At 39.2% G+C, this 22,907-nt stretch overlaps 1 protein-coding gene across 1 annotated transcript in view; it reads left to right on the top strand.

Annotated features, from left to right (window-relative positions):
- ece2a (endothelin converting enzyme 2a) overlaps nucleotides 1–22,907 on the top strand; it is a 94,771-nt gene that overhangs the window by 34,373 nt on the left and 37,491 nt on the right. Inside the window, exon 2 of the mRNA XM_028795001.2 lies at nucleotides 12,202–12,485. Within this exon, the coding sequence (XP_028650834.2) occupies nucleotides 12,202–12,485 (284 nt within the window). The remainder of the gene's footprint in view (nucleotides 1–12,201; nucleotides 12,486–22,907) is intronic.

Below are 22,907 nucleotides of genomic sequence, written 5' to 3'. Positions count from 1 at the left end.
ATATATATACAGTATATTAAAAAGTAACATTAATTACAAAACAGAAATGTCATTAAATATGTGTATAGGAATATACACATATATAGCACCCACAAACTGACAGAATCACCATCAGGTACAGGAGTTCAAATGGATTTCATCTTTCAAACAGGAAAGCTTTAAGAACCAAAGTGCCACAGACATATATGCCTCCAAAACATTTGGTCTTGCTTCTTTAAATTTCTCCTATCCTGTTCTTCAGATTGACTGACCATTATATACATGTCTGTTGACTTAATGCCCTCTTTGGCAGAAGATTTCTCTCCTGTCTCGATTGCCCAACTCCCCCATGCAGACTTGTTTATTGTTGTTTTCTGCTGTAATACAGTAAGTCTGCCTTAATGTATTTTATATACTGTATTTTGTTATCCAATGTAAAATATTCAAAGTAATTTATTTATAAACAACACATATGTTACCGTAATTTAGTTTATATTTAGATATTGTTGTTTTTCTGGAGGAAGAATAAAAGAGATGAGAGTAATGTTTACCTAGTTTTCTTTTCTAGAAGTTTTAACTGAAATTCTGCACAAGATCTTCCCATCTGGATTTTTTTTTTGTCATTGTAAGCTTGCATCCAACATGCTTATCCAAATTTTTTTTTTTTTTTTCTAGTTCTGCAAATGGAAAAAACTTTCCTTCCTATGCTATTTTTGCTCCTAATCCCGACTCCTTCACCTTTGGAAAATGATCTCATGTCTGTAACTTCCTTGCATGTTCACTAATGATGTTGTTAGATGCCTCCCTCACATTTTCAGTTTTACCTAGTCTGCATCTACTGTAGGATACCTTTTATTTACACCCTGTCTGCTACTTTTAATTTCAAGCTGATCTGTCACAGTGGTGTCACTCCTCACATTTCTAGCAGTCCATTGCTAAGATACCTTCACACCTTTCAGTTCCATGTGATCTGTTATATACCCTTTTAATTTCAATCTAGCCTATTGAAAGGCGGCTTCTCCTTCTTTTTAATTTCAACTGCCTTTTGTTAGGGTACCATCCCACCTTTTCAATTCTCACAGATGGTTGCTAGGATACAATCCCGCCATGTCATTTCCACCCAACCTGTTGCTAGGCAGCACCCCTCCTTAATTTTAATTTCTAACTATCCTTTCTAGGTTACATGAAATGAAGTCTCTCTATGCCCTCCTTAAGTTTTTGCCCATCCTGTTTCCTAGGGTGCACACCCACATTTTTGTTTCCCTTTACAGCTTACACAGGTTTTTCAAACACTTTTTACCATTATTTTGCTCCACCCACTCCTTTCATAGCCGGCATAGTGGCAAGCAGCCTTACTTTTTAAATTTTTTTCTATTTCATTGTTCTTACAATCTTTAAATTCTCATTTTTGGAGCTAGCATTTTTTCGTTCCTCTAATATTAAAATGGACACAAAACAGCTGTTTGATCTTAACAGATTTAGGGTGAGCTGATTAACTGGATTGGGGTAGATTGTTTGGTAAATACAAGGCCAAGTTAATGAGCATGTACCTGCAATTATGGGCTTGGCACTTTGCCTCTATTCATCATTGTCATGGGGAAGCATGAGCTGGTTAACCTGTATATTGTTTGTTGCTCTGCCTTGACAAACCATACATGATATTTTCAAACTTGTTTAAGTGAATTCAAGATCGGGTGGGGTTCTTCCTGTCCCAATCGCATCAGTGAAGACAAAAGCTAGTCCTAAATAGGGTGTCAGTCCATCCCTTCATACAAACATATGCCGTTGCATTCATATGGGATCAATCCCTCTTTTTAATTCTAACATAAACCCGTTTTAAATTATCTTGTCGCTAGTTAACTCAGTGTCAGATACGGCTATCAGCTTTAGAGGTCAGGAGGAGCAAGTCTGTTTGGCATCTAATCCTCATAATAAATCACCAGATATGGAATTAATCCACTCGCCAGTATTTAAATCTTCAAGCAACTGTCCCAGAATAGCATCATCTGGACACAAATTTGTTTTTTTCAAATTGAGAGTACTAATTGTATAAATATCACCAACATTTACACCCCACCCAAAAGAGACCCACCTGTGATCACAAGGCCTCTGTGCATATAACTGACTCAAGGTTCTTGTTCCATGTTACAGTATTACTGCTCCAGTTACCTTTTTGTGCCATATAGCAATGTTTAAGGCATCTAGTCACTTACTTGTGTAGGCTCCTCTTCAGCATCAGAGAAACTGTGGAAAACTGGTGTAGGGACCTCTGTGAGCTTGAATTGGAACTAGATCCCCTAAAGTTTAAAACCCCTTAACACCATCAGTTATAATATGAACTTCCAGGGACCTGGTTGTGAGCGATACAGGCACCTTTGGAGTACCTTACCCTGTTTTTGGAACTGTGTTAATAAGGAGACGTACAAAAACTTTACATAAGACTATTGTAGTCCTGCTAGAAAAGATGAAGGATAAAGAAAATTCTGCCTCAGGAGTTTATCTGCACTGAGATGCAAGTCTGTCATTCTCTAATGCCAGCTTTTAAAAACATTAGTGCTTGGGTGGCTGCATCCAGCCATTTCTGTTTTGTCCCAGTAGACTTCATGTGTATTCTGGGAGAATTAAAGCCTACTGCAGCCTCAATATCCTCTCACAGTATAAGGACATTTTCTGCTCTGGGCACTCTGAAGCCTTGCTTTTACGCCCTAATGTATTAGTTTATCATGGGGGTGCAGTTACTTAACTGTTTTTGATTTTCCCTTTCTGACTTATGACCTGCCCTTCCGTATACCTAGAGGCCTATCAGTAGCTCGCCCACAGCTAATCAAAGACAGAACCCTGCAAACAGCATTATGACAGGGGTTGCCCTGTTTTTGGGTCCATCAGTGTCCTAATGGTGTGGTTTTCCCTGGACTGGGTCATTGATGTTTTATCTATTTTTACTATCAGAAAGTGATCATTTCATAAATCAGAGAAAATCTGATTAAAATGTAAATGATAATGTTAAAACATATCTGCATTAAAATTTTTAAAAATGCATTTAAATTATTAAACATACATTACATGCTGTACATACTCTCCAAATTAAGCAGATAGACATGTTGCAACAAGTAAGTTTACAAATAATAGCCATAAACAAAGCAATTGTGAAAAAAATATTCCTGGTTCTTTGTTATTACAAGCAAAAACATACAAGGAGACATTGCCTGTACATTAATAGCTTTGAACACATATATTTGTGTACTTAAAGTTGATAAAAGAGAAAATTAGCTGTATCCTTTTGCTGCTTTCACCTCTTAAAACAATACTTTTTGTGACAACTTCTTTGACATTCACATACATGCAACAATTGTTACATTTTGCACTTTGTCTGCAGACAAATATGCTTGTTACTGCAATTTGCATAGAAAGTGAGTACATTAGAAAACACAACAAACTGAAGCAAGTGTTTAAAACTGAGAAATAAAGATGTAGTCACAGGCCAGTTATTCAAATGGTGGTACAGGCAATAACTTGGAGTGACTTTGATATCACCAGGGCCACATTCAGGCATTACTGGACCAACATAGAATGTACAAAGAGCAGAAAACAGCAATGCATGAATATTTTGTGGCTCTAGGAGTCTCTAAAAAACATTAAATGGAAATTAAACTGCCAGATTCTGTCTGGTTCCTGGTTTCTAGTGGAAGAGGAGCAAAAGTGATCGCTAGGGGACTTCATCCACTTTCTTGATAAAAACAGTAGCACTTGCATGTGATCTTCCTTTTCTAAACACAAAATGACCTTTGAAGTTTTCATAATTCCCCCATTATAAGAATCTGGCAAGACTGCACAGAGAGAGGTCTCATATTCTAAGTGAGGCAGTAGAATTTCAAATGAAATAAGGCCACAACATCGTTTAAAATTGTGCCAGCATGCCACTTTGAGTTGGTCCATGGTTAAGAAATACAATGATTTACAGAGTGGTACAAAGCCCCTATACATTAACAAAATCAATATGCATCAATAATCTGTTAGTGACACACATAATTATTATGTCTCGTGTACACTAAGCCTATCGGCCAATATAAGAAAACTAAAAAACAGTATGATGATAGATGATAAACTGCAGTAGGGGCCAATTAAGTTTATCTTACTTTAAACTTTATGATTTTGTATCTAAACTCAAATACAATAAAAAAAATCTATATCTTCACTCAGCCAATATAAATGTTAGCTTATGTTGTCCATAATTTTTTCTTTTACTGCCCACAGGATACATTACTTTTCAATGCCACCAGAAGTAGTTGGGTTTTCAATTTATCAATCGGGCCATATCAGTGTTCAGATAAAACATTTTTAATCTCTTTCAGAACATCATATCTGACATGCACCTGACAAATTTTCTTCAGAAAAACTAGAAATGCTATTGCTTTTTTTTTCTTTTTCTTTTTTTGGCAAATGATCAAAAACACTGTTTAACTTTTTCCTAATGATCAATGGTAGTCTTTCTTTAACTGATGTTTAAAGAGTTGTGCTAGGTATACTAGGACTGACTTTGCTTTGCCAAGGTCATCAGGTGTGACCATGAAAATTGGGGTGGATTGGTGCTACAGTTTGGCAGAGCCAAGTTTGATCATCGTAAGTGATTGGGCTCCATAGATATATAGAAATCAGATTAGGAGTAGATTGATCTTGTGTAGCAGTGCACAGTTAAATCAAATGGAAGCTAAAACTCAAAGTTATCATCCCATCTGTGGAATAATAGTGATATTCTGTATTTATTCAATCCCACTTAATTCAGTTCAGGCCCTTAGGAAGCGGGATCCTACCTAGTAGCATCTAGTACAATACAGGAACCAACCCTAGACAGTGCAGTAATCTACTAAAGGGTCTGCTCACATATACACCCACCCTTTCTAACACTCATATGGAGCCAGTTTAGGAATTCCAAACAGACAAACTCTCATATCTTGGGTAATGGGAGGAGATCTGGTGCACCCATAAAAAACATGTGGAGACCACGTCTATACTCTGATTCATGAGTCAATAGTTTTAACCACTTTTCCACCAAGAGTCACCAAAACAGTAGCTCTTTTCCTATTAGGGAGACCACTATGCACCACTTCCATCATTGCACAGTAACCACTGTGGTGTGTTATTGCCTCCTTTACTGTATGCTTATTAGAATGCCTACCCTGTTACTGAGAGGTCTCAGAGATCCTTCATTTAAAACTGTGAGGCCATCTGTCCTTTTTTCTTCTTACTGGGCTGACAGACAAGGACTAATTTACAGAATTGGTCTCTGTACTCTGAAAGACTGCTTGGTACCCTGTTATGCAACAACCTTTTGGAAAATTGCTTGCAATTTTATAAAGATGATTATGGGCCACACTTCCCCATTCCTCTTCCTTTCTCTTCAGTTACCAATATATTTCTGAGAGCATTGGGTAATGAGGTGGGGAGCATCACTGATGGGGTAGTGGAAATTATAGCTAGCTAGGACTTCTCGATATCAGTATAGTTTCTGCACTGTGGCTGCTACCATTATGTATTTTTTTTTACCAATAGCTCTTGGCCATTTATTTATTGGGTTTGTGAGTGATCAGTATAGCTGCAGTGGAGTGGAAGATTATGCATGTATCTACAGAGCAGTGGCAAATCTGTGACAATGGGGCCACATCTGAACATTGACTCTGCAAAGAAGTCCTGGTATCAGTATATCTCTAAGAACTGTTTATCAGAGTGGAACTGGCTTGCGTGAATCTCAGCCTGGCCTAGAACTGTCTTCAGATCACCATATGTGTTCCAGCCCAGTCAACGCCAGTGAATGCTCTCTCTTAACAGTGTCAGCTCATTTTAAACACTGCTATGGTTTTCTCACATTGAGAATGCGCAAGAAGTCATTTGTACTGGAATGCATCAGGAATGAAATCAAGCAAATCCACACATTTAGCAAATATGACCACATGACATGCATACCCCTGGTCCTACTCACACTATTGAAAGTCTGTTAGCTTTTCCTGTTGCCCTGTTTTGTCTTTCAAAAGTCATCACCCCTAGATCACACATCCTGCTTTACACAAGTGCACAATTCATAAGTGGATATTTTTATAATACCTGTTCTTATTAATCATTATTTTGTGTTTCTATTAAAAGTTGCTATAATATGCTTGTTTTTAAATACAGTGCTTTAGCAGAGAACTCTGTGGACAGCTGTACCTACTAGGGTATTTGGCTACATATGAGGGAGCACATGGCACATCACGGAACTGGTCTAAAATGGCAGTCATCTGCCTGGTGCATGGTCTTGTTAAGTCCTTTAACAGCAGTAGTCCCCTTGACTGTTTTCCATGCATTAGCTTGGCAGACCAAAAATAATTCTCAAATATGGCCATAACATTGTGTGTATATATATTTACATTACGACCTGTATCCCACCACCACCTCCTAATTTTGCTATATATTGCCTTTGATTCTTGTATGTCTAAGCATTATCCTCTGATGAAGGCTCCTGGTAGGAGCTGAAAGCTCAAGAATAAAAACTACTTTATGATACGTGATTCATTTTTCTTCCTTTGTGGATCTCCAGCTGCTAATATGCATACCGTATCACAGACTTTTGCTTCCATATATATATATATATATATATATTGTGAAGGATTGCCGGCTTTCTACTCCGGCCCTCACTCCCAGGCCGCCAGGAGGAGCTCTCCCAGCAGCATGGACGTGCCCCGAATTCCAGCAGGGCATCATGGACTCTGTAGTTTATATGCACAGCCCTGCTGGATACCATGGGGGCCACCAGGAGTCGCTGTAGGGAGGCTGTCGGACTCTTACGTGCCCTATAACCCGGAGGTACATCATGATCACATGACGGGAAACGATGTGCCTCCGGGGTGAAGAAGAGTTTTTATATGACCCGGAAGTGTTCCTAGTCACGTGGACAGAGAAGACGAAACACTTCCGGATCAAGGACTATAAAAGGACTATGGGAAATCCCAGACGTCGAGCTGAGCTGGGTGGAAGGATTATTGTTTATTGTTATTATTATTATTGAGTATTGTGGAGAGGAGGGTGCTTTGTACACAATTATTATTATAATAATTATTATTAATAAACCATTATTTGGACTTTTACCTGGTGTCTGACGTCTAGTCTGAGGGCTCAAGGGGTCACGGAGACCTTTATCTATCACAATATATATATATATATATATATATATATATATATATATATATATATATATATATATTCATGGCATTCGTAGTCTGAATCACAATCTGATTGTTTGGGTGGTTACCTACCAGGTAACGGTTGTGGTTGGTCAGCAAGTCGGCTAACATCCAATACGGTGCCATCTTTCAGTTGCGAGAAGCAGATCATAGAATGGTTGAGATAGTTTACTGTCAAATAATGCAAAGAGTATGCGACACGTGTTTCGCCCTAATTCTGGGCTCATCAGGCGTACACACTCACTGCACTCCCTCTCGGGAATCGAACCTCGGACGTCAGCACTAGAGGCGAAGCCCCTAACGTTGCGCCACGGCGTGTGGTTCGTCCATTTGACAGCATGTAGATCGGGGTAATTACATTCATGGCATTCGTAGTCTGAATCACAATCTGATTGTTTGGGTGGTTACCTACCAGGTAACGCTTGTGGTTGGTCAGCAAGTCGGCTAACATCCGCCACGGTGCCCTCTTTCAGTTGCGAGAAGCAGATCATAGAATGGTTGAAATAGTTTACTGTCAAATAATGCAAAGAGTACGCGACACGTGTTTCGCCCTAATTCTGGGCTCATCAGGCGTACACAACCACCAACACAACCAACCACAAGCGTTACCTGGTAGGTAACCACCCAAACAATCAGATTGTGTTTCAGACTACGAATGCCATGAATGTAATTACCCCGATCTACATGCTGTCAAATGAACGAACCACATGCCGTGGCGCAACGTTAGGGGCTTCGCCTCTAGCGCTGACGTCCGAGGTTCGATTCCCGAGAGGGAGTGCAGTGAGTGTGTACGCCTGATGAGCCCAGAATTAGGGCAAAACACGTGTCGCGTACTCTTTGCATTATTTGACAGTAAACTATTTCAACCATATATATATATATATATATATATATATATATATATATATATATATATATATATATATATATATATATATATATAATATATATATATATATATATATATATATATATATATGTGTGTGTGTGTGTGTTTTAGCCAGTGACTATAGGGCCTTTTTCTGTGAACTTTGACGTCAAAAACCAGGGTCAGTCTTTACAACCACCTTTTCTCAATAAAATGCACATTATGTTTGGAAATATGTTCAACTTACTGACCAAGGGACTTGCTTTCTAAGATATGAAACCAGCTCATTGACCAGTGGGCTATTTCTGGTGGACATTTTTGGCCATCCTCTTAATCAGGTAAAATATTCTCTTGGGGTATGGGTCATGGCATTAAATGTGGCACTTTCCTATACAAGTCTCCTTACTGACAAGATGGCATTTGATCCTCTAGGTAGAGTTCTGTCACTAGACAGGTGTGGTATAGTTACGGATAAAAGCCACTTTCCTTCACCATATTTTGGATATCGTACTGTATATATTTTTATTTTCCTGCATGTGAGGTCCAATCATTTTGTAAGAGCTTGTGGAGTGGGCAGTACATTTACTTTTTCAAGGTGTTTCTTTCACTCTCCTGCTTGTGTTTGATATGTTAACTCAGTTCCTCTAATTCTTATGAATGTTTAAGACACTTAGAGAGGCTATATTTCCCATCGCACTAAATCAGCCTCATCAGTGATTTTTTTTTCCTTTCTTTCAGTTTTTACAGATGATATGTTAACTAGCTTATACAGTATAGGTTTTCTGTATAAATATGAGTCATCCTTTAATGCGGGGCTCTGAAGTGTCAGTGGTGTCAAGGAGTGTTGGTGGAGATTGAGACTTCCCGCCTCCACAAATAAGACAGTTAAATTACTTTTCCTTGTCATGCAGTTCAGATTCATTTAGACTTTACTGCAGCAGATTCTTGACACATGTTTGGCAGATCCCTGGGGCTCATAATATCAGTTTAAATCAGGTATGTAGTCTTGTTTAGAAGTCTTCCTACTTGACCAAGCGCTGCACTATAACTGCTGGAAATCATGTCAATTAAGGCACGTTGTGAGTAAAATGAAGTTAGACCTGAGTGCAAATTTATATACGTTGCTCTTGAAAAAGACCACACAGCATACAAATGCAAGAAACAAGCAGGCATCATTCCTTGAGTGCTAGAATTCCTCAATAATTTTGTAGCATGCTCTTTGTTTTCTTGCCATTCTGTTTTGTAGCAGCATAAGAGTAGGTTTCTATTTACACCATGCATGCAAGAACTACTGTGTTATTCTGGCTTGTTAACACAACCTCACATTTTTTGGCGCTGAGCTACCAGTTTCCAGTCAGTTTCAGAGGTGATAATAAGCAATTCTGCAGTGAGAGGTGAACATCCAGCATCTTTTTTTTTACTTCCCTTCCAGTTTCAAAGATGTGGGTGGTGTGGTTAGATGAGCTAAAGGAAGAACTTTGCAATTAAGTCTCTTTAGATCATAAAAGTTGTGTCTTTTACATTATACCTTCAGGGTAAGCATTCATTCAGTAAAAGTCAGTAGTTAGGATTAAAGAAAAATACAGACAATATAGTCTGACAACCTAGCAGAGATGGAATGTGAAGTCAGAGACCTCTTTTGAATTTTAAGTTTCATCTGCCAAGACCAAACATTTTTTCTCTCTCTCTGTGGAACCGAAAGTTATATTTTAAAGACAATCAACTTTGGGCTGCACAAAAAGAATGTGTAACAAAACTTGTGGGAATGCCTTTGCACATGTTTTTCTTCCTTATTTCTTATCACTCATCTTCCTTAAGTGGAAAGCAGGCATCACAGTTGTCAGCTTCAGCAGCAGCAGCATCTTACCCAATGTTCATATCTGCTGAACTTCTGATGCCAAAGCCCCATGTCATCTCTGCGTCTGCTCCACCACATGACATTAACAGTCCTCATTCAGCTTCTGACTCCTTGAGCATAGTGCCAGGAAGTATACCGGTTCATACCGAAAACCGTTTTTTATTTTTGTGATGATATGGATTTTTCTTATACTGCAACACCGGTTTAAATAGCCTAAACAACGTTTGGAATGTGGCGCAGCAGGAAACTGTTTAAGGGAGGACCATGTTCACTGCTACACCACTAAACATGCATGCAACAGAGTGCATGCATTAGTGGAGGTAATGAGCAGTGAAAATGGAGAGAGAACATTCCGAAATTGAAGCTGTAGCAGACAATAAAGTTGAACATGATGACACAGAAGAACATTTGCCGAAAAAAGGAGCTGTGTCTGTTGTCTGGAGATATTTTGGTTTTAAAAGGTCAGATGTGGACCAAACAACTATTTACTGCAAATGCTGTCGAGCTAAAGTTGTCATCGGAGGCGGCAACACGAGCAATTTGCTGCACCATCTTAGCCGCAAACATGGTTTGGAGTACCATGAATGCATGGAACTAAGATTGGGACCCTCCACGTCCTCGAGTAAAACTGAAAAAGCCAGAGGACACTCGAGTCAGAAGTCGCTTGTAGGCGCGTTTGCTAGAGGTATTGCCTATGACAAAAAAAGCAAGCGGTGGATCGAGATAACCAATGCCATTACAATCCATATAGCTAAACATGTTAGTGGACAGAGATTGTTAACATTAACAGAAAGTGTAGTTGGTTTACAAAAAATATTTACTATTTAATCCTTTTCTAAGACATGTTCAGTGCAATACAACTTTTGACAAGCACCTCTGGATATTTTACTAAGTCAAATGCCTCTTTGGATGGTTGAAAATATGTTGTCAAAATTATAGTTTGTTGTTTGCAAAATTTGTTCAATAAAAAGGGTCTATATTTTGACTGCAACTGTCATGCAATGTGATTCCTTCTCTTCATTACTGCCACCCCCTTGAAAACTATCACTTTATGGGGCCATGCAAACCTGTACTAATACTTGTGTGCACATTAAAATGTTTTGTTGTATAATGTTCAATCCTCATGACAGTGGAATAGGTTATTCTTGGCCAGTCTACTGCAATAATTGCAGTGGAAAATGTGGTTAACATCCACTCATGCATGGGGAAAAAAATTTGGTTGAATTCCGTGAAACCAGTATAATTTTGAAAAATACTGTGATATAGAATTTTGGTCATACCTCCCAGCACTACTTGAACATATACACTATATTGTGTTTCTTCGTTTTTGCATTGGTTTAGGCATATATTTATGACTACAATATTGTGACAGTGTCTCTGTTTTGTGTTGTTAATAAAGTATATCCATAAAGCATGTGCACAGTAGAAGACACAATGCAAACTAATGTCTTTCTGTTTGAGTTTAGTCCTTATTTTCTTTATTTATGATAAAGTAGTCAGCCATGTAGTTAGTCAGGAAGGCCCCTTGCCAGTGCCACTGACCTGTCAGGCTCTGCGTGTGAAACAGTGGGGAGGTTGACCTGGTCTTGAATAATATGTTGCACTTGGCAGCTGGGCAGCCTGAGGCATAAGGGCAGCTTTCCAGAGAAGCATGTCCACTCCCCTGATTAATAGCGCAAGTAGGCAGCTCATTACAAACAGGATTAGGAACTTCCTCTGGTTTTTGAAAAGTGCTACAGAGGACAGGTGGAAAATTTTTGGAGATATCTGATACAGTTTAATCCTGTATATAATACTTGTGGATCACCAAACCCCCCACCCCCAACCCTTAGATTTAATCTGACATTGTTGCACTGAAAATTTTTAGGCAGCTGCTTTTATTTCCTCACCTTTTTCAGTCAGTTCTCTGTTATTGTGACTGCAGGCTTAACTGTTCATTTTCCTTTAATGCTTCCATTTTAGAATTTGTGTTCCTCGTAATATTGATCTGATATGTTTTACAAAAAGGAATAGCAGAGATTTATCATGACTATGAAAGTTTTTTCATCATACTAATCATTCAAGCTACCAAAAACTGTTGTTAAATTCTTGTGCTGCCTAATTTTACTTTATCATAGGTTAGTTTCCACTTCCAAAAATTCATGCCTTTGTTCCTGAAGTAATCTCAGCAGTGGGCTTCCAGAGGGTCAAACATAAGCCAGTGTCTTTCAGGGAGTTCCCAGTAGGTATGTGAAAGACATTCAGATATTGCTGTCAACTGTGTCATGCTCTTTTTGTTGCAGGCTGTGGAAACAGCACTCTGAGTTTTGACTTGTATTGTTCTGGCTTCACCAGCATCACCAATATAGACTACTCTTCAGTGTGTATCAGCACCATGGCTGCCAAACATCCCAACTGTCCAGGACTGGAGTGGTATCAGATGGATGCCCGTAAATTGAGCTTTTCTGACAGCTGCTTTGATGTAGTTCTGGAGAAGGGTACACTGGATGCCATGATAGCAGATGAGAGAGATCCCTGGAATGTGTCCCCTGAAACAGCAAAAACTTTGCAGTGTATTCTAAAAGAGGTGAGAGCTGATTATATTGTGTTCTTTAATATTTGTCAGAACTGCATCCTACCTGACACCAGACTCCAATGGGAACCATTTTTTATTTGCATGACCTTGATGCATCTCAAATTTGTTATAGTTATCAAAAGTCAGGCACTGTTGAGCAGGTAGAACCTGCTACATGCTGACTAAGTGAGGCAGAGGCCTGTAGAAATCTTGTAGTATTGTGCTCCCTCCCTTTGGAAATTTGAAATGCTAAGGACAAGTCTTGGCTATTATGTGTTGTATTACATTAGCAAGATATCAATTGTTCCAAAGATGCAACTGATTAATATGTTTTCATTATCCTGGAAGCACAGTACATCCTAGGACTCAGTGGCTAAGCTGGGGCTCTCCCAGGATTCTTGAGCATTATAGATAATTTACCATCTTTTTGTGTACTTCTTACACTTTCCATTTCATAGAAACAATTACTCTACAACCAAGTATAGCGTTCTCATTCTCTTTCTCAATACTCATTCTCAGAGTCCTTATCACTTATATTTTTTTTTTGCTTTTTATGACTCATAGTATTTTGCATGTACTGTCCATTTTCATAATGCTCTTACCTAAACCACTTCAGTTCATACTTTCTTAGTCATCCTCTTTAGAAGTATTTGACTTGTGCATTTCCTAATACTCCACATATTCAGGCTTGACCCCTTTGAAGTTACTCTCATAGGGGCACATTGTTGTGCAGTACTGCCATGTAGTGATTGCAGTGTTCATGTTCCTTCAGCAGCAATTGTAACCATCACATCCCCACTTCTGCCTTATTCTGGAGTTCAGCTAGATTCCAGATTAGTCCAGCTGGTCATTAGTGCTATTTATCTGGTAGAGAATTATGGAAGTGCTGATCCCTATCTTCCGGCACACTTCTTTGTTCTCTGGACTCTATGCACCCTCTGCTGTTCATAGCCACCACTATTGCAGAGTCAACATTTAGAGACTTTCTATCCCTGGGCACCTAATGACTGACTAGATATTTCTTCTGTTTCATTTTTCATTGCTTCAAGCCTACTTAATGGCACAAAGCAAGGACCAACTCTTGACATAGTGTCCATCTATCTCTGTATACCCAAAAACACCCAGACTCATTAATATAAGGACACTTTAGAGTAACAAATTCATTAAAAATACATCTTTGAGAGATGGGATATAAAAGAGAGTTCCCATTAAAAAAAAATCCATTCAGACATGCAAATTCCACAAGACCATTATTTGAACCCAGTTTTATGGTGCTCTGTAGTTAACAGTGCTAACCTTTGTGCCATAGTGACTTCATACTTTATTGTATGAAACAGTTACATTTGTGGTTTTTTTTTGTAATATCTCATGGTCAAACTCATTTTCTTTCCTCACAGTCACTATGTTTTGTCTGCCATTCTGTTTTCTGTTACTGCTGTGTGGCTTGTGAATGTCAGCTATGAATTTTGATTGTTTTTCTATAATGAGATAGCCATTCAGAGTAGAAAATCAGTCTTATCCTCTGCATGTATGCTCCTGCTTGCAGTGAGCTAATGAGCGGCCTGTCTTTTACAAAAATAAAAAACACAAGGAAAAGCAAGAGCAAGTGAGTGAGAGACAGAGCCAGTGAGTCTAAGGAAGACTTTCATCAGGAGTTCACTTTGTGAATTTTTCATTATAAAAAGAGAGGCAAAAAAAAATCTGCGCTTTTGAAAAATTTTGGTGTGACGCAAATGAAAAGTGTCTTTGTAGAGGCATCAAAGGCTTCTTTGCTACTCAGCCATTAGACCCTGGCACATTTTATTGGCCATGAAATCCACAGTATGTATGATGCTAATGGGGAACTGGGACATTTTTTAGGTGCATTTGGGTGGCAGATATTTTTAACTGACCACCTTCATACTTAACCTCTAGCATGAGCTTCCATTCTCTTCCCATTCCATTACGTTCTCCAGCACCAAATCTATCCCTGCCAGGCCCTGTTGTGCTGTTTACTTCTGACATTCTTGACTTATCACATATCTGTCCAACATGCCTTTACTACAGTTGTCTCATGTCATCACCTATCTTCTCCACATCACCAGTTTCATGTCTTCCACCTTTTCAAACTCTTTAGCTAATCCATTTTCTGGTAGCAAGAGTCCCCTGCAGCGCATAGTGATCAATTTTATTAGGCAACCTCTTTTCAGCTGGCTTCACCATGCACTTGTACTTTTCCCATCAGGCAATCATTTTCAACTATTTCCCCATTCTTAAAAACTAAGGCTACAGGCCTTAAATGATTATCACTATATGCTTTTGTTCATATTTTATGTGTCTCTACTGTATCATTTTAGGAAGATTATCCATATTTGCCGTTTGGAGTTAAAGTATTTACCTTCTATATCCCAGATGGACAGCGACTAACAGTGACATTACTTCTATCTTTTTCCCCAGTATATATCATCCCATTCTCTTGTTACCACATGTCAGTGAACCTTGAAAAGACCAAAGATTTTGTGCTGATTTTCTAAATGTAAGGAGTTAACCTTACTGGTTTCTTGTTCAGTCTGTACATCGTTAACAGTGTTAATGCAATGAAAAAACTTTGTGTTATTCATCTTACTGGCAGAATGGGCTTTTAGAATAGAATGCCTTTTATTGTCACTATATACATGTACAATGAGATTAATTTACATTATTTAGGCCACTTGGTATTTTTGTTATTAATTCAACAACTGCTGTTACGATTGTTTCCTTTCCATGCATGAGAATGCAAATTGACAAAATTCATGAAACTTAGTTTTGGCTGGATGAGTGAAAGAAGTAATTGGCCCTGCTCTAGTGTTGTCTCGCTTGGAAATATGGTTGCTTGGGTAATTGATGAGGGTGGTGGAGGGAGTTTATTATGGTAACGTAGCACACAAAAAGTGGGTATCTTATGAGTCATAATGAATACATTAAGTATGCCAGAAAAGATCACTGTCTAATTTCTCTTAGTAGAAATCATTCCTGTAGAGAGAGAGAGAGGAGGGTGTTAAGCAGCTTTAGGGCTATAGCAGGATAACGAAGAGAAAGTGCTGCGGGCGTTATGCTAGAGGAAATGAGACTGTCTTCTGGGCAGTAGTCAGTTGCCATCTCCAGGAATTCACAGCTCTGTCTTCACATGGTTAACTTCACTGATTCAATGAGGTGTGAAATTTATTTCCAAGTCTTGCAACTCGCCTGAGTCATTCTTATCGTTTCCAGAGCAACACTTTGGTATATCAGCTTTCTCAAACATTTTAATAACTAACCTTTAGTTGTTCTCAGTGCTGGGTAGAGGCACAGCCCTGTGTTCTTTTACAGGTCTGCCTTTCTCTTATTCCAGATTAACTGTTAATTGTACCATTAAAATAGAATAATTTTTCGGCCATACCCTCCAGGCTGATACTTCTGAAGCTGATACACTCACATATGCATCACACTAATGAAAATTTTAAAAACTTAAGCATATGTAACCATGAGCTAGGAATGGAGATGTCCTTTGTCAGAAACAATTTGATTTGTCGTAGCTTATCTATTGTCTATCTGTAACAACCGCTTCTGCATTTCATTCTAGAAAAGACATCATTTGCCATATGTGGTTCTCTACCACAGGAATTCTTTTATCGGTTGCATTGACATATAATTGTACTTGCTCAGCTTCATGGAGATAACTCCTTCATAGTATGTGTGTGAATATCAGTCTAGCTTGGCAGAGAGGTCCTCACCTTCATTGTTTTGTGTGCATGTCCACCCATACATCCAGCTCAACAGAGTCCCTCCTCCTGTTATGTGCAAGCATACCTTAGCAAAGGTATGCTTTCCACTGCTGTATGCATATGATGTTTGTGTGTGAGTGTGGTGGGTACATGCATTACAGGCAGATGAATCTCCTAGTGGATATACAGTATGTGTGTGTTTCCATCATGAAGGAATAACCACCCCACCATGAAACTCCAGTGTTGTTTGCATGTGCAAACTTTTTCACACTGTGTGTATGTTTGTATACCTATCCATCTTAGTAAATAAAACACACTCCCATCGCTTTAGTGTTTATGCATGTACACAATTATTTGTCTCCTTTCATGCACAATCTTGTCAGCATAGCTTTCACATGCCATTTTCAAATTTTTCTTGGATAAAATTTTGAAAAAATCATCATGGTCTAGTACTGATGGATATAGGCTCCCAGTCTCTGCTCAGTTGTTTCAGTCTTGGATGACTAAGCACTAAGACTTGAAATTGAAGAGCTTACTGAGACATGGGAACTCCTAATCTTCATTATTGAAATATTAGTACTGGAAGGATTTGCTGAGCCCATTCTTACTGGAAATTACAGTTTAATACTGAACGCTTCTTGGTTTGGTTTACAGGTGTAAACAGATTGTTGAATACTCCAGAATTTCTGTGAAGTGACAGATCCCTCTTGTGCCATCAGCTGTTTGGTTCGACTCCCAAGTGCCTGTTAGAGAGAGAGAGACCCTCACATATGGATGTCATTTGCACAGAAGAGTCACATATTTTTTCTATTGTCACCAAGCATTTTCTTTTTCCATTAAGAATGAAAGATTTCAAGTCCGCACTGCTGTTCTATTACCCTGTTAGGAAGCAGACCCCACTCTCACAACTCTCTGATTACATCACTGTCTTGCAAGGTGCAAATCCGCCTACCTCGCTGTTACCTACTTTCTCCTCCTATTCTTCTTCTTCTCTTTGTAGGCTTTTGTTGCCTTCCCCTATATCTGCATTTCAGCCTTTTAAGCCTTTCCTCCTCCTTACAAGCTCAGTGTTTACTGGCTCTGCTTTCCTTCACCTGCTCTTCTGCCCACACCTCACCACCCAAAATCCATAGCCTCTCTGGATTTACTGATGAGCTCTTGTCCCTCATCTGCTGCCTCAGCACTGCAAGAGAGCAGCCAATTGCTTGCTAATCATTTGGTTCCAATTCAGAGGGACCGCAAGGACAGCAAACGAGGGGAATGCAAACGGCAGGCTGAGTCACCAGCAGGGATTTTGTTTTATGAGCTACGTGGGTGTGTGTCTGCGGGGGTGTGCAGTGTGTTCACAGTTGGTATCAGGCTGTCTCCTCTGCCTACTGCATGCTGCTGTCTTTCTCTCTCTTTCTCTGTCTCCCATCCCCCAAGCCTTCCTCTCTGAATCTGTCCTGCGGCATTTTACATTGGCTTGCTCATGACCTTTGGTGGATGTAACTGTTAGGGTGCTTTTGTATTAAACTGAAAATAGCAAACCTGCCTCCTTTGGAGCAAGCTTGTACAAATAGAATTCTTGGTTTGAATCTCCAATACACTTTCTTTCAAGTTATTTGCCAAGGAACCTGAGAAAATATGAAGGCATGAGTGGGTGCTGTGGTAGCTTGGAACACCTTTTCTATCCTAAAGTGTAGAGGTTTTGCAGATAGCCACCGATTCATTCTGGATCCTGGCCCATGACCACCTGTTACTCTGTTTTGTAGTAAATCCTGAACATTATTCATTCAGTCCTGGTTGGTTTTCCCCCTGTGAACAACCCATAGTGCCATATGAGAGACAAAATCCAATTGCCCACTGACTAGCTATTAGCACAGCTTGTCATTAACATTGTTCTAGCTTTGTTCCGTTCAATCAGAAACTCCTACATTTTTTTGTATTTTGTCTACATATTAACCAAAGAAAAAATGAAACTGAAGAGGATGGTTAGTTCTTCGACCAAGGGTTGATATTCAGACCCTCAGAATCCTTTGATCATTTTTCTCCCCTGCTTCCAATGTGCTGCTTCCTTGGGAGGGGCTATTTGAAGACAAAAAAAATAAAGCATTTGTGTCCAGCAGCTCTTATGGTTAATTGTATCTCAAGTACTGACTCCAGCATATATCCATAACCCTTCATCTCTTATCTTGGTAGAGTACTGCTAATGAGCATCTCCAAGTTTAGGTTAAGTGGCTGAAAGTGAAGTAATGTCACATTCCACTTAAATCCAAGTTGAGCCTACAGCCATTTACATCTAATGTGCCGTAGAGTTTCTTCATCCACCATTTTAGATGTTTTGAATTTCAATTTGCCATCCATTTGTTCCCAATAGAAGTACTGAGCCTTTGTGCCACCCACCACCCTTTGCCATGTCCCCTCATGTTCTACCTTATATAGCAACTCCCAGTATTGATGTAAGAGGCTACGATTTGCATGTTTTCTTAAGATAAATCTTTTGCTCTTAATATATTGAATATCAATCTATTGATCTTAGTGAATGGTACCCAGTTAGGCCATAAGTGAAGTTGTCTCTGATTTCCACCTGTGACTCTCAAAGAGTTCTCAGTCCCTTCCTCTCCTGGTTCCATTATACAGTAGATCTGTATTTGTTTTGAGTTTCCTCAACCCCAGTTTAGATGGCTGGTCTCCTTGTGTCCCTGAGCAACATAAGCACATTTTCTAAATCAGCCACTTGCTTACTGTACAGTGGAACCTTGGTTTGTGAGCATAATTCATTCCGGAAAGTGCTTGTAATCCAAAGCACTCGTATATCAAAGCGAATTTCCCCATAAGAAATAATGAAAACTCATAATTCGTTTCACAACCCACAAATATTTATATAAAAATGATTAATACAAAATCTTCACTCTAATGGAATCACTGCTATCTGTTGGCTCACTGTAATCTTTTTCTTTTTTTGCGACTTTAACAAGGAAACCTATCCAATGACAGTTGCTTTTGCCTGAAGAGTCACTACACTTGGACACAAAATTTAAAAAATGCTTTATGCACTCTAAGGTTTCTAAACTCTTTTGGGATTCCCCCCAATGGGACAACACGCGGAAGAGCGTCCCAAAGCAAGCAACCGCAGGTTCCCAGCGCTGTAGCAGTTTGCCGTAAAAGAGAATCAGAAAAGATTGCAGTCAAGCTATAAGCGCCTGCCGCCGATGGGTGATGCAAGGAACATTATAAATGCAAGAGCACAGTATTACTTAGCCACTAACCTGGGGCCTCATGCATAACGCCATGCGTAGAATTCACACTGAAACATGGCGTAAGGACAAAAGCGGAAATGTGCGTACGCACAAAAAAATCCAGATGCATAAATCTGTACGTTCGCCAACTTCCACATTCTTCTGCTCCATATATCCCGGTCAGCATGAAAAGTAACGCACGTGCACGCGCCTGCTGCCACTCCCCAAACTCCTCCCAGAATTACGCCTCTTTGAATATGCAAATCAATATTGATAGCCCTTAAGCTCAGCATTCTTTGTAAAGGCAATGGCAAAAGCATGGGGGGAAATAAAAGAATTTCAGCGAATACCAAGTGGAGGCAAAGAAAAAGTACTATTTATTGGTTTAAACAGTGGTATAAACAACAAAAGGAAGTTGATCGAGTGACATAGTGTCGGAGAATCTCAAAAGCTCAAGTTCACAAAGTCACACAGTGCCCGAAATAAAAAAGAAGTTGTCAGATATCAAAGTCGTCGTGAAAAGGTGAGTTGTAGCCCACCATCTGAGTGTCATGTGAAAGCTTATTAGAGTACAGAGAAAAAAAAAATAGGCACACAGTGGGGAAAAAAGCACGAAATGTCAACTTTAATCTCGAAATTTCCACTTTAATCACATAGTTTATTTTGTCATTAAAGTAGAACATCATAAACTTCATCTTAAAATCGTTCATCTCAAATCCCATTGTAACTAAAGTAGCATGTTAAATGCTTTGTTTTGTATTTGATCTTCTATGTGCTCTATGTGTGTGAATCACTACGTGCTTCTTAAATGGGCTTTCTCTTCCTCCGACAGGACACAGAATCCATTACATTCGTGATATTACAGCTCTCTGAATAATTAAAATACTGAGATGTATACTTGATATCATTTTCATGACGATAGGAGTTAAAGCATGTTATTAAACATGGGAACACAGTGGCGCAGTGATTGTTGCTGCCTCACGCAAGATACTTGTTGCGCCGTCCGCGACCTTCGATGAAGTAATTTATTGCAGCAGTACTGTCTCTTTCAAAGTACTAACCCCCAATTCCTGTCCTTACTTTTCTTTCTCCAAATACCCAGTTGACACACAATCAGCTCTGTAATAGACGTTAAGCCATTTGTACGCTTAGAATGCTGATTCTTCAAAACTTTTAAGGAACATATCTTCGTAGTACGTGTTTAATTATTCTATCCATATCTATCCTTCCAGTGTCACGCCAGCCCCAGCAAGAATACAACGTGAGGCAGGAACAATCTGTGAACGGAGTGCCAGCTCCTCGCTAGAGCCGCAGCACCGTGTCCTCATGTGTTTAATTATTAACAACATTGATTATTTAAATGAAGTTAAAGTTTTATCTGTATAATATAATAAACATATTTTTCTGCATTTCATCTTAAAAATGATATCGTCATCATGTGTAAATACGCGCTTAATAAAGTGGCTCAGGTTGAGCAATATTACAGTGAGAATATTACATATCGCAAGTTTACAGTGAGGTAATTGTACTTATAAGTACAAAGCTTTCTACAAGGAGCACTTGATGGACTGATTGAGTGCGTTTATAGTTCATGGGATGAAACTGTTTGTGAACCGTGAGGAAAGGCTCTGAAACGTTTGCCATATGAGAGCAGTTCAGTAGACAGCATGGCTGAGGCAGCATGTGCTTGATGCTGTATACCAATAGTTTCTTTCCAATCAGCTGCTGTAGAGCTGTGATTCCCCACTCAGATACAGTGATATAAATATTTCGAGTGGTGTAGTGAGTGTAATATGGATAAAGACGATCCGCTGTGGCAACCCCTTAAAGAAGAAGAAGAAGGTGCAGTGAGAGTAACAACGCTAAAGCAGCTATGGTATTTAGAATAGCTTGACCATTCTGTGGACCTTTATATTGTTACAGGTTAATTACAATCAGATGCATTAAACTAATAAACAATATGCAGTTAATTTCAGTGTATTTATAAAGCCGCGTCAGGGATATGGATCTAAAAAAGAAAGGGAAACCACACTGGAACAGTAGCACTGCTTTGGCACTGGGTGCCGCCAGTTTGCAAAACCGAGCAGAGAACTTGCGTATGCCAAGCATTTAGCTACCGTGAAAATGTGCGTGGCTTTGCGCCAAGTTTAGGTTTTATACATCGTGATTTGAGCGTGGAAACGGGCTTACACAACATTTTTGTGCATACGCACCATTTATACATGAGGCCCCTGGTCATGACCCTGCCTGATTTGCTGTGTCACTGTATAGGAGAGTGGTAGATCCCACTACAATAAATAACCGTGCTATTCCTGTTTCACGCTGAATAAAGCTGCTTTTGCTAAAGGACTGAGACTCAGCCTCGGGTTTTGGGGTGCATGACAGGGACTCGCACGTTACAGCATACACACACGTGGTCACCATGCTATAGTAAACAGTATATGCTCATGTGGATGTTGACTATATGAGTGAGGCACGCCAACTGAGAACGAGCATGGGAGATGATTACCCATAATCCCCATGTGACGCTCAGCGGACAAACCGTATACGTACTACTCGTATTGCAAGACCATGCTTGTTTATCAAGTTAAAATTTATTTAAAATTTTAGCTCGTCTTGCAAAACACTCACAAACCAAATTACTCGCAATCCAAGGTTTCACTGTACTTCTCATTTTCAGGTAAAAGTAACCCTCTGGAAAAAAAATACTTCTTCCCCTTCTAATACTGTCTCTCTTTCTCTCTGAGGAGATTGAGCCAGTCACCAAGTTGAGTGTTAACTTGTATCTTGTTTTGCTCTGCGGCAGGCAGTTTGTGATTTCACCACCTCCCACTGGTTGGCATAACAACTGATATTTTGTGTTATGGTTGAGCTTCTTTATTTGTTGTTGTTTTGTTCTTGAATTAGCAAAGTGGTGCAGTGCTTGTGCCTTAACAGTTTTCTAACCTAATTCTCTCTGCTACAGCTGACTATTGATTCATTTTTTCTCTCCTGTCCAAATCCCTTGCTGCCACATTTGGGGGGCTGAGAGCTTTTAGAGGCAAAAAATAAAAATAATCCTCATCAGCAGAGATCATGCCATGATTAGAGCTCAAATCTACTCTTTCAAATAAAGTATAATTTAATGCATTATCAGTCTTTATCTGTCTCCAATCAGATTTTACTCTCCCCGTTGGTTATCCTTTTCAGTTCTTCTTCTAGTGTAACATAATGAATTGTCTTGATTCAAAGTGAAGCTGGTGAGTAAGGTATGGTCTCTCATTAAGACTTAGAGTAGGAGGAGGCCTGACTAATGTGGCTGATAATACTGCTTGTGACAGGAGCCTCTGCTTAGGTGACCCAGAAAGTTTCTCCTAATGTTTGCATCCCTCTCACTAATCCATATTTTTACTCATATCGTAGTGGTAGTTGGATATGTAGGGAGAATCTTGTAATTTTCTGATCATCCCTAATACATAATGAGAAAATCATCCATCCATCCATTTTCAATA

Source organism: Erpetoichthys calabaricus, chromosome 2 (genome assembly GCF_900747795.2).
Source record: "Erpetoichthys calabaricus chromosome 2, fErpCal1.3, whole genome shotgun sequence".
Classification (NCBI taxonomy): domain Eukaryota; kingdom Metazoa; phylum Chordata; class Cladistia; order Polypteriformes; family Polypteridae; genus Erpetoichthys; species Erpetoichthys calabaricus.
Note: the sequence above shows the minus strand (reverse complement) of the source record. Positions and strands in the feature narration are given on the sequence as shown.